The sequence below is a fragment of the Herpailurus yagouaroundi genome, unplaced genomic scaffold, assembly GCF_014898765.1.
Source record: "Herpailurus yagouaroundi ecotype Mexico unplaced genomic scaffold, PumYag 28, whole genome shotgun sequence".
In the NCBI taxonomy this organism is placed as follows: Eukaryota; Metazoa; Chordata; class Mammalia; order Carnivora; family Felidae; genus Herpailurus; species Herpailurus yagouaroundi.
Window position 1 is genome coordinate 146,959,307 of NW_024412376.1, and position 18,754 is coordinate 146,978,060.

An 18,754-nucleotide genomic window follows, 5' to 3' on the forward strand; every position below is an offset into this window, starting at 1 on the left:
TAGGGACCACTGATGAAGACATGGTATGCAATATTAATTAGACTGAGCTTCTTCTCTCCTGCTGCATCAGAGGTGACTCTCCTCATTGCTAGTTTCTCTGTCTTCTGCAGGGAAGTCTCCTCTCATTTCTTAACCACTTCAGCCTGTTTTCGTTTTGCTCCCCTTTCCCTCTCGTTTGCACTTCTTTAATCTGAAGATTTAGCCTTTCCTGCTGTCATTTTTGACTTGGTTTCCACTTCTGCAGAAGCAGGTTTAGATGAAAACCTTGTTGATGCCCCTTTTGGACTCCTCCTTCACTACTCCCTCAGTGGACCTGATCTTCCTCCTGGGCATCATGGTGGCAGGGCAGGCATGGGCTGGGTGCACGCAGCCCCGAGTGTGCCAAATGCTTTTCACAAAGCTGGATTGCCTGGCACCTGCCACTCCTCCGGCCCCCCTACCTGCTTGGACCTCTGTGACCCATTTCTCTGAATATGATGATCCTACAGTGGTATTCCTATTTCTCTGAATATGACAATCCCAGCTAGGAGGCTTGTTTGACCTCCTAGTTATAGCCACAGAAAGAATTTAATTTCCTTCTATCACCACATACATATACTATGTAACTAATGAGAGACAGGTAAAACACAGAGTTGTCTGCCAGGAGGAAATGAAATGAAAATAAGGGTCACACTAAACTATAAAGCAACAAATGCCATATGGGAAAACCAAATGCAAGAAATTTCTCTGGCTTAGAAGAATAAAAAAAAAAATTTTTTTTTTTAACATTTATTCATTTTTGAGAGACAGAGAGAGACAGAGCATGAGCAGGGAAGGGGCACAGAGAGGGAGACACAGAATCCGAGGCAGGTTCCAGGCTCTGATCTGTCAGCACAGAGCCAAACGCGGGGCTCAAACTCACAAACTGCAAGATCATGACATGAGCCGAAGTCAGTCGCTCAACCGACTGAGCCACCCAGGCGCCCCTGGCTTAGAAGAGTAATAGAACACACACACACACACACACACACACACACACACACACACACACACACAGTAAAACAGCGAGGACTATTGGAAAGACATTCTATATGGATGGATGAATAACTACATGGATGACATTCTGTTTCTGCTAAATCTTAAAATTAATCTTATGAGCTGCATATAATTTAACATACAGAAAGAGACAGAGAAATCATGAGTGAAATGCCCGGAGAGGCATATAAAAATATGGGATGTGTACAAAGAGCAGTCTGTCTGCAGTTAACTGTGGCTAGAGGAGAGAGTGCATCAAGAAGATGCAGAGTAAATGACAATGGCTAGAAGGACAGATTATGACCACACCATAAAAGGTCTTAAATGCCAAATGAAGAAGTCTGGGCTGTATGTGGTAGACTCTAGTAGTGACTCTCAAAGTGTGGTTCCTGGACCAGCAATGTCAGCATCTGGGAACATGTCAGCAAGTCAAATTCTTGGGTCTCATCCCAGACCTACGGAATCAGAAATTCTAGAGTTAAAACCTGGGTTTCAACATATCCTCCAGGTGATTCTCTGCTGCACACTCCAGCTTGATACCACCGGCCTATGAAGACCCACTAGAAGTTGCTGAGTCGGGGGGAGGGGAAGAGAAAAACAAAATATGTTCCAAAGTGTTTTAATCAAGTAGTAATAGTCGAAATGGATTTTAAAGGAGGAAAAGACTGGCAATGACAAGACAAGTCAGAAATCAAAGAATAAAACAACTCCGAGAGGGAAACAAAAATGCAGACCAAGATGAGACTGGAGCATCAAGCCTAAGTTGTAGGTAAAACAGGGATACCATCAACAAAAATAACATAGAAGAGAGAAGAAAAGGGGTGCCTGGGTGGCTCAGTCGGTTGAGCGTCAGACTTCGGCTCAGGTCGTGGTCTCACAGCTCGTGAGTTCGAGCCCCATGTCGGGCTCTGGGCTGACAGCTCAGAGCCTGGAGCCTGCTTCAGATTCTGCATCTCCCTCTCTCTCTGCCCCTCCCTCACTCACGCTGTCTCTCTCTGTCTCAAAAATAAACAAAAACATTAAAAAAAAAATTTTTTTAATAAAGAGAACAGTATTTTCTAAACTTTTAAAAAATGTTTAGAAGTTTATTTATTTATTTTTAAAGAGAGATAGAGCACAGGAAGGGCAGAGAGAGAGGGAGAGAGAAAGAATCCCAAGCAGGCTCTGCACTGGCAGCACAGAGCCCAACACGGGGCTAGAAGCCACAAACCAAGAGATCACGACCTGAGATGAAACCAAGAGTCGGATGCTCAAGTCACTGAGCCACCCAGGCACCCCAACGATATTTTTTTCTAAATATTTATTTCTTTTTGAGAGTGCAAGAGAGCATGGGGGAGGGGCAGAGAGAGGGAGACAGAGAATCCCAAGTAGGGTCTGCTGTGTCAGCACCATCTGCACCTTCCTTCCTTCCTTCCTTTTCTTCTCTCTCTCCTTCACCCAAGCTCAGGACAAGGCCTCTCCCAGCTCCCTACCCTTGTCTCTCACTGGCAATTCCCCTAATAAATTTCTGGCATGTTTAATCTGCTACTGGTGTTTGCTTCTTGGAGGACACAGACTAACATGAGTGCAAAAGAAAAATATCATCACCCTAAGAAAGTAAGGTCTAGCAGCAAAAGGGAAATTAAAAAAGTGATGATTAATTTAGAAAAACTGACCTAGTGGATTAGATCACCAATAAAAACTGCCTGGATGTTGATTCTAGAGTGCCACAGAGGCCAATGCAGAGCTCGAACTCACAAACTGTGAGCCAAAATCAAGAGTTGGATGCTTAACCGACTAAGCCACCCAGGCAACCCCAGAAAACAGTATTTTGAGGAAGGTGGTGATTGGTTCAGCGTGAACTTTTCTAGAAAGGAAAACAAAGAAAGACAGCAATGTATTTCTTTTTTTTTTTTTTTTTAGCATTTTTAGCATTCTCTTTTTTAGCATTTAGGATGCTGTGTTAGAGATCTTAGCAGACAAAACGTGAGAATGGAATTCACTAGAGAAGTCAGAACTAAGCTTATACAAAAATGATAATTAAAGCCACGAGCCTGAATAAAACTTCCTAGAAAGGGAAAGAAAGAACAGAAGAGGCCCAAAGACAGGAGTGCTATGGAAGAGACTTCTGTTTTCCAATCCCAATGTAAAGAGCTTGGAAGTCACCAGTCCACCCTAACAACCAGCAAAAAGTTGAACAGACTGAAGAGTAAACTCTTCGTGGATCTGTAAGAGAGGGGAGGGCCCAGGACAAACTGCTGCCCCCAAGACTGGAGAGACTGGCAAGCAAATGCAGGGAACCTCAGCTGACTTTAACCAAAGCAGAGGCCAAGGACCCGAAACTGCTGGGGGATTGGGGAGGCGGTGGGGACCCAAACTAACTGAGGAAGGGCTGCAGGATCAATGCAGGCCAGTCTGAGAAGTAAAACCTCCAGGGATATCCAGTCACGGGGTGGAGGGGGAGCGGAGGGATGCCTACTGTATCATGAGATTTGCCTCCAGGAGCTCAATCCGATTACCACAGGGAACACTGAAGAGAAACCTCCTCCTGCTTCTGGCAGGTAGAGGGGAAAAAAACCACTTCCAAATACAGACGGTTCCCAACCTAGGATGGTTCAACTTAGGATTCTTCGACTTAACGATGGTGCGAAAGAGATACGCATTCAGTAGAAACCGTACTTTGATTTTCGAATTCGCATCTTTTTGCGGGTTAGCGACATGTGTTACGATACTGTCACACTGCTGGGCAGGGCCAGTGGCATGGCATCGCCCAGCCGGCGGCGCAATCACAAGGGTAAACAACCAATTCACTCACAACCACTCTGCGTCCCTACAACCTTCCTTTTTCTCACTTTCAGTGCAGTATTCAATAAATTAATGAGATATTCAGCATTTTATTATACTCAGGCTTCGTGTTAGATTATTCTGCCCAATTGTAGGCTAATGTCAGTGTTCTGAACACATTTAAAGTAGGTTAGGTGTATTAAATGTATGTTCAACTTACAACATTTTCAACTTATGATGGGTATATTGGAATATAATCCTTGTAAACTGAGAAAAAGATGTGTGCTCCAGAGCACTCTGTTCCTCTTAACAAGGCCTACCCTCAGGGGCAACTAGTTAACCAGAGCCTAACCTGCAAGGGTATTATCAGAGCCTAACTGACAAGGCTCAGCTCAACTCTACTGGGCTCTAGCCTTCCAGTGGGAGAAGAGATATACCCAACTCCAGCTCCCTCCAGCCATCCTGTCTCACCTAAGGGAAAACAAAAACACAAAAATGAGAAAGACTTGTGAAGGTTACAGTCCAGAACCATAGGTTCAATGAAAGACAGAGACCTAATCATGGGTCTACAGAACACTTCCCCTCCCCCTGTCACCACACCACCCTATTACCACAGGCCTATTTACAGCAGTTTCTTTTGTCCCATACATCATGTCTAGCTCTCAAGAAAACATGGCAAGACATACCAGAAGGCAAAAAACAATCTGAAGAGACAGAAAAGCATCAGACCCAGACATAGTAGGGAATTATCAGACCAGGAATTTAAAATCACCATGATTAATACACTAAGGATTCTAGTGGATAAAGTAGGTAGTATGTAAGAACAGATAAGCAATATAAGCAGAGATGCAAATCCTAAGAAAGAACCAGGAAGAAATGCTACAGATCAAAAATACTATAAGACAAGTAAAGAATTCTTTTGATGGGCAGACTGGGCAGAGCTGAGAAAACCTCTCTGCGGTAGAGGACAGATGTATTGAAAGAAACTTCAAAACCCAGAAAGCAAAGAGAGGACTGAAGGAAAACAAAACAGGACTATGAGGCAACTACAGAAGGTATAACACAGGTGTAATGGGAATACCAGGAGAAAGAGAGAGAAACAGAAGAAACACCAGAAACAATAAAGACTGAGGATTTCAGGGCAGTGAAGATACTGTGTGTAACATTTTAGTGATGGATACATATCCTTATATATTCATCCAAACCCAGAGAATATACAACACCAACAACAAGCCCTAATGAAAACCATGGACTTGGGTGATTACAACATGTCAGTGTAGGTTCATTCTGGGTAAAAAACATACCAATGTGGTGGGTGATAATGAAAGAGAACGCACCCCATTGTGGGGGTGGAGGTATACGGGAAATTACGGTATCTCCCTCTCAAGTTTGTAGTAAACCCCAATTGCTCTAAAAAAAATTAAATCTTAAAAAAAAAAATTATGGAATACATACAGTTTGGGGTGCAAGAAAAGAACAATGAAGAGATCAGAGAAGTAGCCAGAAGTAGGAAAAGGAAAAAAAAAGCAAGTTCTTTTCAATGGTATCCCCCACACCACCATACTCCAGTCAGACTGAGTATTCTCTATTACATAAATTAGTATCCTTTGTTCTTCCTTTAATGCATTTTCCCTACTCTGACCCTTCCTCTTGGAGTGTCTCACCTATCGTTTACACCTGTGAAAACCTTGCCCACTTCCAAAGGCCCATCTCAAGGACTCCTACTCCAGGTTTTTCTAGATGCTCTTCAAACAAATGTACAGTCTCTCTTCTGAGACACAAGAGCACTTTCACGATTCACGTGTATCCCTAGTACATAATATGCCCTGACATACGTTGTCTTTATATCCCTAGTAGAGGGTAAGCCCGTGGAAGTCTATGCTAGCTTGTTTCATTCTGCCCCATATTCATACAGTGCTATATATATAAATAGAAACTTTAAAGCCTTAGGTGTGTTTTGTTTTTAAATGAATGCTCAACAACACCCTTGGTCAGGAGCCTAGGCATATTTCCCAAGCCCTTGAAGGAACTAAGTAAAAAGAAAAATGAAAACAAAAAAAACCCAGCTATTTAGTTCGAAAAATAGTTTTTAAAGACCATAAAAATTCCTGTACTTCTCTAAGACTTGAAAGAAATTTTAGGAACTTAGGAGATATAAAAATAAAGGTCAATTGGCAAGTGTTAGCAATTAAAGTGAAAGGCTCTCAAAGATTTTTTTATCGATTATTTTAAACATTTTCAAGATGAAGACAAAATATTCCTTCAGTTTTAAAAAGGTTCTCTTTACCAACTGAGTTTCATAGCCTTATAGTTTCAGCCTCCAGGCCCAATAGCCCTATAAAAAGGCTGGGGGGTGGGAGGGTAATAAAAATATGCAGCTCATCAACACCTGGTGTTACCAGTACTAGATCAATGCCATGAGCCGTGTCAAGCCAGGCAGACCCAGCAAAGCCAGGATAGGAAGCCTAAAGGAAATACAGGGGAAAGTAGTCTTTAAGGTGAGGTGAGGCAGGTTCTCCAGCCATGCTTAAGATAACACTTAAGACGTAAGTCAGTATGATTCAGAACAAATACGGGGAAGAAGCAGGTATGAGGCTCTAGTGAAAGAGCTGACATCAACGTCTAGAGGTCTGCAACTCAAAGTGAGGTCATTAATAGAAACACAGTTCAAAAACGTATCCAGGGAGACTCCTTCTGAGTCCAAGGCTCAAAACTGAACACAAGTTCAAAACGCAACAACCTGGAATTGTGTCTCAACATGTTCCAGAATGAACGGAAGTTGGGACAGTTGGGCTCTATCCCCGCTCCTACGCTATGTGACCTAAGTAACAATCTAAGCCTCCGTCTCCTCATCTATAAAACAGGGATATGACCTGTCTTGCCTATCCCAAAACAACACTGCTAAAGAGCATGTGAGACACCATAAACGCTTTCTGAACCATGATGGTATAATCAGCATACGGCAGGGCTCTCTGAGGGAAAGAACAGTTTACCTTACATCCAGCTCCCTGATACAGCACAGCACCTTACCTTAAGGCCACACGAAATGCTGCCTAGAGCAAACCAGTCTTCTGAAGACCATGTGGTTAGTGACTGCAGCACTTACTTGGCGGAGAAATTGTGGCAGGCCAGACACTGGGTAGGTGCATGGGAAAATTTAGACTATTATGGAATATTCTTCAGATATGAAAATTTGGGACAACCAGAAACGTACTACAAAAAAATCCTAGCAATCAATGAAGGGGTAAATGAGTACTAGTTCACCTTAATACAGAGTATATTGTTAAACTGTATTATTTCCAGGGAATAAAAAGACAAAAAAAAAATCACTTAACTCTAGAAAAAATGGAATATTGCTGAAGTCTCTGTCATGTTACTAGAAAACAAAGTGCTCCATACATAAAGACAGCCTGATAAACTAAACTGAAATCCAAGCTCTACTAATAGCACAAACCTTGGCACAATACTTGGATCAATTTAATAACAACTTAGTGAAGCGCGTAAAACATGGGTAAAGGTAATTACAACAGAAAGCAGACTGCGTAAGACAGAGTGAGTTCATTACATGGCCCCATTTGCCTAGGACAGCCCCCATTCACCTGTTGTCCTGGTGTAATTATTAATAGCAACCTCACTTACTCTCAAAAGTATTCCAGTTTGGATGATGAATTATATGGTCACCCTATCCATAACAACAAAGTAAGACAGATGGAGTTAATGTTATAGTAAAAGCACAAATTTATTTAACTCATTTGTGAAACAGGAATAAATAGGTTTTGTACACCCCAACTGAAAGATGTTTCAGAAGACGAGACAATACGTGAAGTTTGCTACACACTCAAAAAATATACATTCCGTAAATGCAGTGCCACGCCGTGATCCTGAAAATGCCCAGGGAAGAAGGGGAGGAGAGGGGCAGGACTGGCCACTGCGCTCAGTACAGACACAGGTCCTCATTCACATTCCTGCTGCTCTGCCCTCATCCGGTCTACAACGGTTTGTAACACAAAACTCCTGTCAATGGAAATTAAAAATGAATGGAACAAGAATGGGAAAGGATTCTTTTTCATGAAAACATAATTGCCAGACATTCTGACTGAAGAAAGAGGAAATAATTTGGAGGAAGGGACTAAAAGATTTACTAGTTGAAGCAGGGGTTGTGGTAACTTCCTAGAAAGAGGCAAAGGTGCTGAGTTGAAAATGATGTCGTAAGTTTTTGGCTCTTTATAGACAGATCTCATCTATAGACCATTCATTCCCAGTTTATAAACTGGTTGCATTTAAATATACGTATCTGCCATTTGAAACCTATCTTTCCACAGAAACTATTATGATATTTAAGTACCTACCTACTGGCAGCACAAAAGCCCACTTAATCCGTATGTACTGAACTCCTCAAATGACATGCAACTAAGGATGTATCAAGAAGAGGGAACCCATTAGGCACCTGGCGGGGCTCAGTCAGTTGAGCATCCAATTCTGGCTCAGGTCATGATCTCATGGCTCTTGAGTTCAAGCCCCACATGGGGCTCCATGCTGACAGCACAGAGTCTGCTTGGGATTCTCTATCCTCCTCTCTCTCTGCCGCTCCTCCTCTCTCTCTGCCGCTCCCCCTCTCTCGCACATGTTGCTCTCTCACTCCCCAAAGTAAATAAGACATTTACAAAAAAACTTTAAAAAAAAGAAGAGGGAACCCATTATAATACATCAAAGTCAGAGGGGGCAGAGGCAAGGGCAAGACAGTCTGGATGGCAGGACAGGGTAGGGTTAAGACAAAGTCCTCTGGTTATTATGGTGGTTGCTTTGAGGGACAAGGAGACACAAGAATAGAAACAGTCTGGGAGAATTAGATCTTATCAAATATAAACAGAAAGATAATAGCAGTTGGTAAATTAACTGGAAAAGCAAGAGACAGAGAAAGAAGCCCAGTAAAGAGGTACTACAATTGTCAAGACAAAACATAAAGAGCCCAGATATTCAACTAGATAAAGCAGGGCAGCAAACTTAGAACTTAAGAAATATCCCAAGCACAACTATGAAATAATAAACATATGCTCTTAATATCTCTCTCAATAATTTATACAATGGTTCTTAACCATTCTAAGTTACAAAACCATCTTACTTGAGCAAAAGTAAAGAATTCTGTCCCCAGCAAAACACATGCACACTCTGCTTTACAGTAATAATTATTGTGTTATACATGTTTATGAATTCCTGTAGAACATATTAAGAAAAACTTAAGGTAGGACTTGGGCAAAGTGAAATCACAAAGTATAGGGGCAGGAAACAATATCTTTTGCAAGACCATCACAGTAGCCAAATATAAATACTGTGCCTGAGATTATAAAAACTGTTACAAAAGTATAGTGCAAAAACAGCTATTACACTTATTAAAGGACAACATGGGCATCAGAATCAACAGAGGGCTTGTTACAACAGATTTCTGAGCCCCATTCCCACATTTCTGATTCAGTAGGTCTGGGATGGGACCTGAGTATTCGCATTTCCAAAAGTTGCCACTTTGTCCAGGAAGCATACTTTGAATCCCTAGAGCAATCTTTTAAACTTGTACCAACTCCTTTTCATCCACTTCTCTTCCTTAAGCCCAAAGATTTGGTTGCAGTGATCCACTTTGTCCTATGGATTTATCGCCTTTGCTTCCTCATTCCATAGGCATCATGCAAAGAAGAGTGCCCCAACCATTTGTCTACCTTGCTTCCAAACACACAGCCTCTATATTATTCTGAATTGCCCAACTGCAGTTAGGAAAAAAAAAAAAAAAATTAGGAGCGCGTGGGTGGCTCAGTTGGTTAAGTGTCCTACTCTTGATTTCAGCTCAGGTTATGATCTCACGGCTCGTGAGTTCGAGCCCCACATCAGGCTGTCTGCAGTCAGCACAGAGCCTGCTTTGGATCCTCTGTCCCCCTTCTCTCTGCCCTACCCTGCTCATGCTCTCTCTCTCAAAAATAAACAAACATTAAAAAAAAAAAAAAAAAAAAGAACATCAGGAACTGATATGCTACACAGTTAAGAGACCTATATACAGGGCTACCTGGGTGGCTCAGTTAAGCATCTGGCTCTTGGTTTTGGCTCAGGTCACGATCTCACGGTTTGTGAGGTCACGCCCTGTGTCAGGCTCTGAGCTGACAGCTCGGTACCTGCTTGGGATTCTCTTTCTCTTTGTTTCTGTCTGTCCATGGCTTGTGCTCCCGCTCTCTCTCTTTCTGTCTCAAAATAAATAAATGAACTTTTTAAAAAGGAAAAAGAAACCTGTGTATAGTGAACAATGAAAATTAGAGAAGAATAAATATTAACACTAGTAGGAATTTGTTTTGAAAACTCCTCACAATTACCTGTTCTCATAAAAACGGAATGAAGTATATGTGACGGAAAACAGATCTTGCTTTATAATTCATTCGTGCAGCAGTCTCCAGTTTCAATTCCCCAGACCCCATAGGGATATACAATCTAATCCACTCATGAGGGAGAAAATATTAGAACTTCCATTTACATTTGATTTTATCTCATTTTTAATTTGTGTGTTTGTGAACACTATAAAAAGGCGTAACAGGATTACAGCATGTGTACATATATCAAATACATCTAATACAACTGTGTGTGTGTGTGTAGGTATCAGTACATCTACTAAATCTATACACTACTTACATATAGCTACTGATTTGTAAATTGTATCAGGGAGGGCATAATGATGGTGACGTGCTATACTCATCAACATAAGAAAGCAACACACACTAGAAACCAAGAACATGAATTCAGTCTGGCATCAAACCTGGGCTGTAGCACTTACAAGCTGGTGGCCGTGGGCATACCATTTCACCTCCCTAAGCCTGTTTCCTCACCTGCAAATAAGATAAAGAGGATCCTCTTTGTTCACAGGGTTGCTGTGAGAAGCCCATACCATAATCCATGCAAAGTGCTCAGAGTGTGAAACAAACAGTAAATGCTCAATAAATGTTTCCTATTCTTTTAGTACACAAAGCCATAAACGTAAGTTCGAGAATTCCTGTAGTAACAAAACTAAATGAATCCATCACTTCCCAATTTTGGCCATTTAACCCTCTTTTTTTCTACTGAATACCTATTAACACCCTCGGCCACCCTAAACTGGATGCTTATTGCTATTATTTTCCAGAAAGATTTAAAGTCTGTTTTTATGATGACACGTTAGTTAACTGAACTATGAAACTATAAAACTTTCAAATACGTAGGAAAACCCCTCAATAATTACAACTTAACAGACAGCAAGAGCTCTGTAGCACCCACTGTCCACACCTCACCTCTACCCTGCTTGTCTTTTCAGGTCAATGCCAAGTGATCCTTCGGTCACATAAGTGGTACTGGTACATGATGACACATGCAACCCACTGCTTAACAGATACTTTTAGGGGTGCCTGGGTGGCTCAGTCAGCTAAGTGCCCGATTCTTGATTTCGGTCCAGGTCATGATCTCATGGTTGTGAGATCAAGTCCCACATCGGGGCCTGCTTAAGATTCTCTCTCTCTCTCTCTCTCGCCTCTCAGCCCTTCCCCCACTCGCACTTTCTCTCTCACTCTCCCCAGCAAAAAAAAAAAAAAAAAAATTTTTTCAAAGATAATTTTAATCAGACATGTCAATGCTTTAAAATTCTAGACATATAGTAAGATCAACATGAAGTCTTATTATGGGTCCCCTGCAATATGGAGTCTGTTGAAAGAAGTTCTATGAGTTTATTGTTTTTCTACTTTGTAATTCCATGGCTTGAGAATTCCCCATCAAATGTCTCTAGTTAGCAGAGCACAGAAACAAACTGGTAAGCAGCCTCTAAAATGGCCCCTCATGAGCCCAACATCCTCACCTTCATACCTTGTCTGACAGCCTCCCCTTGCATACCAGCCGGACCTAATGACTCCCTTCTAACAAAGAGAATATAGCAAAAAAGTAAAAAGGGATTCCAATTCCAAGCTTAGCTTACAAAAAGACGAACTTCCATGCTGTTGCCTTCTCCTGCGCGCGGCGCACACTCACTCGCTCTCTCTCTCTCTCCGTCTCTCTCTCCTAGAGTGCCCTCCCACTGTCTCTGAGGGATCCCATTGCCATGCTAGGAGCAGCCCCATGGAGAGAGCCATGTGTCAGGAAACTGTTATCTCCAACCAACAACCAGTAAAGATCTGTGGGGGCCCAGAGCCCCGTGTACCAGGCCTTGAGACCGAAATCCCAGCTGGTATCTGAACAGCGGCCTGGTGAAAGCCCCGCAAGCCAGAAGACCGAGCTAAGCCACACCTGGATTTGGGACCCACAGAAATTGAGATGCTCAACTTTCGCTTCGGTAAGCCACCAAGTTTGGGGGGAATTTGCCCCATAGCAAAAGATAATACATAAGTTACAACTTTAACTTAAAAATTTCAGTAAAAACCACATGCATTTACTCCTTTGGAAGCAGTACTCCACATAATTCCAAAACTCACTGATCCTGTTTTAAAAGTATTTTCTAGGGGTGCCTGGGTGGCTCAATTGGTTAAGGGTCTGACTTCGACTCAGGTCATGATCTCATGGTCTGTGAGTTCGAGCCCCACACTGGACTCTGTGCTGACAGCCCAGAGCCTGGAGCCTGGTGCAGATTCTGGTTCTCCCTCTCTCTCTCTGCCCCTCCCCTGCTCACGCTCTGTCTCCCTCTCTCTCTCAAAAATAACTAAACGTTAAAAAATAATAACAATAATAAATAAAAGGTATTTTCTACTAGGTTTTTCTAACCCTACTTTTGCCTGCTTTCATCGTGATTCTCCTTATTTCAGACACAGATCTGTGCTATTAGCTAAGTTTTCTAAGCAGTGTATACACAAATGATGACAAAGGTGCATTTCAGGCAGAACAGCTAAATGTAAGAAAAACCAAAATACCAGGTACAGTTTTTTTATATAAATTGGTTTTAAGCTTGATTATATACATCAAACAGCTGATAAGAACAAAAACTCTAAAACTACTTATTCTAAATGACCTCACTAAAAAGGAAGCATGGATAAAAAGGAAGAAAAATTAGGTGAGGGGAAAGGATTTTTAAAATTTTTTTAAAAAGAGGAAAAGTAAAAACAGACAACCAAGTTCAGACACCCTAGAAACTATAATAAGGTTTTCAGTCACAAAGCAGGCAATAACGACCTGAATTCTCACTGCCTCCTACACTGTGCTCAGGGCAATGAAACCATCCATTTCTCTTATTCAAAGTATTTGTTAAGAAAGTACCTACACTTTCCAACATATCTTCAATACTGGCAGAACAGACAACCCTGAAGGTAATCAAAAACTCAGTCCAAACAGGTCACACACAGATTGAGCATGCACTGACAGCTAATCTTTTTGATCTGAGGCCGGAGCAAAAGCTTTACATCCTGTTCCTAATCTAAAACACTCATGTCCTCTAATTTCAGTTTGAGAATAGTACTGGAAAACTGCCAGATACCTACTCTCTTACTTGTCCAAGTACTGAATACAGCATACACTTTAAGTAAATGTTAGTTACCTTCTGAATGAGGCCTGCCATGACCACCCTATTTAAAATCACAGCTATCTATCATCTACCTGTCCTCAGCCCTCTTTTCCCAGCTTATTTTGTTTTTTGTTTAGTCTGCCTTTTCGCCCCAAAAGAATGTTCACTGAAGGGCTTGAAGATTTATGTGGGATTCTGTCTGTTTTGTGCCAGATACACTCTAAGCTCTATTTGAGTATCTGGCATAACCAGACCCTCAAATATTAGCTCAATATTAAATGCATGAATAAATTAGAAAAGTAAATGCTTTCTCATATAACTGAAATCAAAAAAACAAAAAGCAGAGGCACTAACTACAGAGAAAAAAAAATTAAGTTTTCAACTCGCATTTTCAAATACTAAATATTTTTCTAAATTAAAAAAATAACATTTCAAGCAAAAAAAAAAATCACAAGAAATTAGGTATTTTAATTTTCTTAATTAAGATTTCCCATTGGGCACCCTGAGTGGCTCAGTCAGTTAAGTGTCTAATTCTTGGTTTCGGCTTAGGTCAAGATCTCACACTTGTGAGTTCGCGCCCCACACTGGGCTCCATGGTAACAGTGTGGAGCCTGCTTGGGGTTCCCTCTCTCCCTCTCTCTCTGCTCCCCTCACCCCCATATACTCTCTCTGTCTCTCTCTCAAAAATAAATGAATAAACTTAAAGAAAAAAAGATTTTCTATTAAACTCATTAAGTTTTTGAATGATGACTGCTCGAAACCCATAACGGTATTACCATTTACTTCTTTAAAACACAGACACTTACGAGAAATACAAATCAAGATGTAGCTATTCTGAACAGAAGGCACCAAATAGTCCAGGGGCCACAGAATTAACAACTCATTCCTTAAAGTCTACAACATGCCAGTCTCTAGATCAGAGCTGTGCAATACAAATTAATTTGATCTAAGTAAGTGGTGTTAACTTTTCCAGAAGTCACATTAAAAAAGTAAAAAGAAACACATGAAATTAGTTTTATATCTTACATCCACTATGTCCGTAATATTATCATTCCCAACAGGTAATCGATATTTTAAAGTTCAAATATTTTACACGATTTTTCTCATATTCAAAATCTGAAGTGCATTTTACACTTTTAACACAGGTCAATTTTAGGTGCTCGACAGCCCAATGTAGCCAGTAGCTACACACTGGGCAGTGGATTCCTAGATTCTGTACGGTACTGATGAAACATAAAGGCATACTTTATTTGCTTTTAAATATTAATATTAGAAGAAATGCAGAGCCAAGGATAGCATCTTCTGTTTCTAAACATCAAAGCACCTGTCATACCCACAGAATTCTTAAGTTCTTTTAACATAAATTTTAAATTTTAACAAAAGGTTTTTAGTTCTAACTTTTATTACAAAATGTTTGGAACTCCACTGAAACTGGAATGACTCAAGACGAGTCTCCCTGAGGTACAAGTTATATAGCCACACATGCTTACTTTGTTTCGCATGGCGATAATAACACTTCACACATTTGAGCATTTAATATCTGACGATGAGGTTAAAAAGATTAAAATAACTTGTAATTCGAGGAACTATTATGCAATCAGATACATTTAAATAGGCTGTCAAATACCTGCATAAGCTTACTTAATACCTCTCTGTCTATATATTATACACAACTTTAACAGATCTCCCTCTGATGGCACTTTTAATGACTTAAAAAAATGTGCATTTTTGCTATTCTTTTCAGACTTAAATGTTTCTGTAATTGTGATGTAGTAAGAAATATATTTGGCCTTTGTCCTTGGTTCCTGGCACAGGAATTTCCTGAGCGATAGGAGAGTATTTTGCCCCTTTTGATCACACCTGAGTTCATGCTAAAAGATGACTTAGAATGGGGCCTCTAGATCATCTCAGGACGGGGCAGGTCAGCAAAAGACCAGGTGATTAGAGGGCTGGAACTTTCAGTCCCACCCACCTGACCACTGAGGAAACTGAGCTCTGTAGAAACAGAGAACTCTTTTCCATGCCTTCCTCTTAGCTTCTGATGTCGTCAGCAATCCTTGTCATTCCCTGACTTGCAGCACTGTAACTCCCGCCTCTGCCTCCATTGTCACAGGGTCATCTTCTCCCCATTGCAAGTGTCTCCCCATTGCATGGTGCTTCTCCTCTCTTACACGGATACCAGTCATACTGGATTAGGGCCCACACAAGTCCAGTATATCCTTAGCCTAACTAAGTACATCTGAAATGACTCTACTTACAAATAAGGTAACATTCTGAGGAACCAGAAGTTAGGAATTCAAAATATGTCCTTTTTTGGGGGGTGCGGGGGACACATTTCAACCCATAATTTGGGCCTTTACAACAAAAAGTCTGCCAACCCTGACTCAGAAGAATTAGAACTGAGGAGAAGTAGGTATAGAGGTGCCACTGAACAGTGAGGGATTTCAAAGAGGAGAGCTGAGATTTTGTTTCAGACAAACTAACTTGAAAGCAGAAGTAAGAACACTCAAAAGATGTCAGACAGAAAGCAATATACGCCGGTCAGGAAGGTGGCCTGGCTTAGAGATAGGGGAGTCCAGTAGAGCCTAAAAAAGGATGTGCATCTGCAGGACAAATGTTTTATACGGCAGATCAAGAATTAATCTGAAGAGAATGTTACTATTAGATAACAATGGGATTAGAGAATGTCACTGTTACGTAACATTAGACGATAATGTAATTTAGTATCCTATGAACCAAAAGAGAAGCAACTCAACCATGACAAACATAACAAAGGAAGAGGCCTGAAAATGACCAGGGGATTTGGCTAGACTAAGACTACAGCCAAGTGAAGAAAACAACTTCCATGGAGAAACTAAGAGGGACACTGGAGGTACGCTGGGGGGAAGATGAGAATGCTTAAGAAATGAAACATGATTTACACACACAGCAGGTACAGCAGACCATTATACTGGTGACCCCCAATAAACCACAACTCCCGGCATTCATGCCCTTGTATAATCCTCTCCTACACAGACTATGAGCTTAGCCAAATAACTTGCTTTAAGCCAATTTGATATTAACAGGCACTGGCAAGCAGGGGCATGATAAGCACTTTCACATGGGAACTTGGCTCTCTCCGATCACTGCCCCCTGGAAGCCAGCTGCCATGCTGTAAGGAAGCCTGAGCTAGATTCTGAACGATGAGAGACCACATGGAGACAGACTGTGAAGACTAAGAGGTCATAATTCCAGCCCTGGCAGAGTCCCCAACTGAACGCAACCACCAGTGACCTCAACCCATACCTAAGGGAACAGCGAAAACACCCAGCTGAGCACAATCAACCCAGAGAATCAGGAAAAATGATAAACTGTTGTCACCTGAAGCCACCAAGTTTTGTGGTGGTGTGTAAAGCAGCAACAGATAACTGATACTGTCAAAACAGATTTATGCTTGAGAAATGCAAGAACGTGAGGATTCTTATTAAACTGGGATGACTTCTATAGGCGTGGGGAGAAAAGAACAAAGGAAAAACATATAAATTAAAATGCAAAGAGAAAAACTGAAGATGTTAAAGATGGAGCTGAGTCACCTGAGGAACAACGGGAAAATTTAAGAGAACACCAAGCAAAGTTTTCCACCTACTTCATCACTTTCGTCTACTTCAATGCCACCATCTTTGTCATCATCCATTTGTTTATGGATTGTCTGAAGAGCTTCCAGGCTGAATCGATCATCTTCTGTGAAACATGGCGGACTCAGTGACAGGCAGGGATCTGCAACAGAACAAAGGGCAGTTATGACTTGCCATGCCAAAACACAGGCTACAGGCATACAAGTGACAAGAAAAACAACATCAAATATCAGACTAAGTCAAACCAACAGATTTTAAAAAGTCCAGCAAAGTCATCGAAAGTATAATACAGGAACACAACAGACTAAAAATAAGTAACTGAATTTAATGGCTACTAGGCAACTACAACCAGGAGTAACTCCAGTCCTGACTTCAGGTTGTCTAACTGCTTCCACATCTTTAGCCATTTTCTTCTTATCCAACCTACTATATTTACTAATTATTTCGCCCCCAAAACAGAGCTCCTTTCTTAAAAAAAGGAACCTAAAAAGCACAGAATACAAGGGGCTATTTTCGAATAATCCACTTCAATTAAAATGTGAATCCTAGGAAAATATCAGAGAATACAAGAAAAGGATATATATAGGATAGGCACATGATACTTAGAAACTTTTTTTTTCACTTTTCTATTTAAGAATCAAAGAGTTCATGGCTCAGGTCATGATCTCGCAGTTTGTGGGTTCCAGCCCCAGTCCAGGCTCTGTGCTGACAGCTCAGAGCCTGGAGCCTGCTTCAGAGTCTGTGTCTCCCCTCTCTCAGCCCCTCCCCCACGCATGCTCTGTCTCTCAAAAATAAATAAGACGTTAAAAATTTTTTTTCAAATAAATAAACATTAAAAACATTTTTTTTTTAAATAAAGTAGTTACTAGCATAATAGAAGGGTTAGCCACAGTTTGGTTTTCTCAACAACAGCTAAAAATCTAGTTTATCATTCTGGCCCTGTTACAAATTAACAGTCTGATTTTGGACAAATCACTTGTGCTTGTGTCTTAGTTACCACACCTCTAAAATAAAGTAGTCTAGATGCTTACTAAATCTACTGTAGCTATAATGGCCTAAGAAATGATCTAATTCTGTACTTAGGAAAAAACACTGCACAAAGCCAGTACTGGAAATCAATGAATAAATTTTTTTGGTAAAAGAATAACGCAAACCTATATTACCTACATGTTCCAGTTATAACTCATTTTGGTGAGTTAACATTTTTAATAGTTTTAATTCAAAAGCTAATTTTAATTTAGTCTTGGAAGAGAAAGAAACAGAAAAGGAAACTGTAAAAAGGGAAAATGCAATGATAAACGTTGTGACATATGTGTGTATACGTATTTAAAACTCTGATCAAGATTTGCTAAAATCTAAGAACTTACAGGAACAATGGTCAGTTATGACCCCTAATTCATGAAACAACCAGAGCCCTAATACGCCTACAAATTCAAACTCATTTGTACTTATTTTGACTGGCTATGAAGCAAAAGCTCCCAGATACCATAACATAGAGAATAAAGAAGATCTGAATACAATGTGTTATTGCGTCCATAATAAACATACACAGTTACTGCAAATAGTATAAAAGGGTTGGCATCACTTACTGACTAAACAGGGTTTGTGGTCAACCCTGTCAAACTCTAAAAGGAGTGAATAATGAGGGCTCTGAAAACCATATAAAGCTTTAAAGAAAATTAGGAGAAACATATGATCTGAAAAAATTTCACATAAAAATAAAATTGATTTTTTTTTTTTTTTACTTATCTAATAAACCTTATCTTTCAAGGTCTGTTGCAGGATGTAACTTCTCCAGGAAGTCTTTCATAAATATCTATACTATCTTCCAGCGATTACTTCCTTCTCTGAACACCATTCCAACCATTCAACAAATATC

General features: G+C 40.6%; 1 protein-coding gene across 3 annotated transcripts in view; it reads right to left on the reverse strand.

Annotated features, from left to right (window-relative positions):
- Positions 1–18,754, reverse strand: part of STIM2 (stromal interaction molecule 2) — a 150,710-nt gene that overhangs the window by 71,627 nt on the left and 60,329 nt on the right. For all 3 annotated transcript variants that reach the window (XM_040486239.1, XM_040486248.1, XM_040486256.1), the window contains exon 2: positions 16,887–17,017. In XM_040486239.1, coding sequence (XP_040342173.1) covers positions 16,887–17,017 — 131 coding nt within the window. The remainder of the gene's footprint in view (positions 1–16,886; positions 17,018–18,754) is intronic.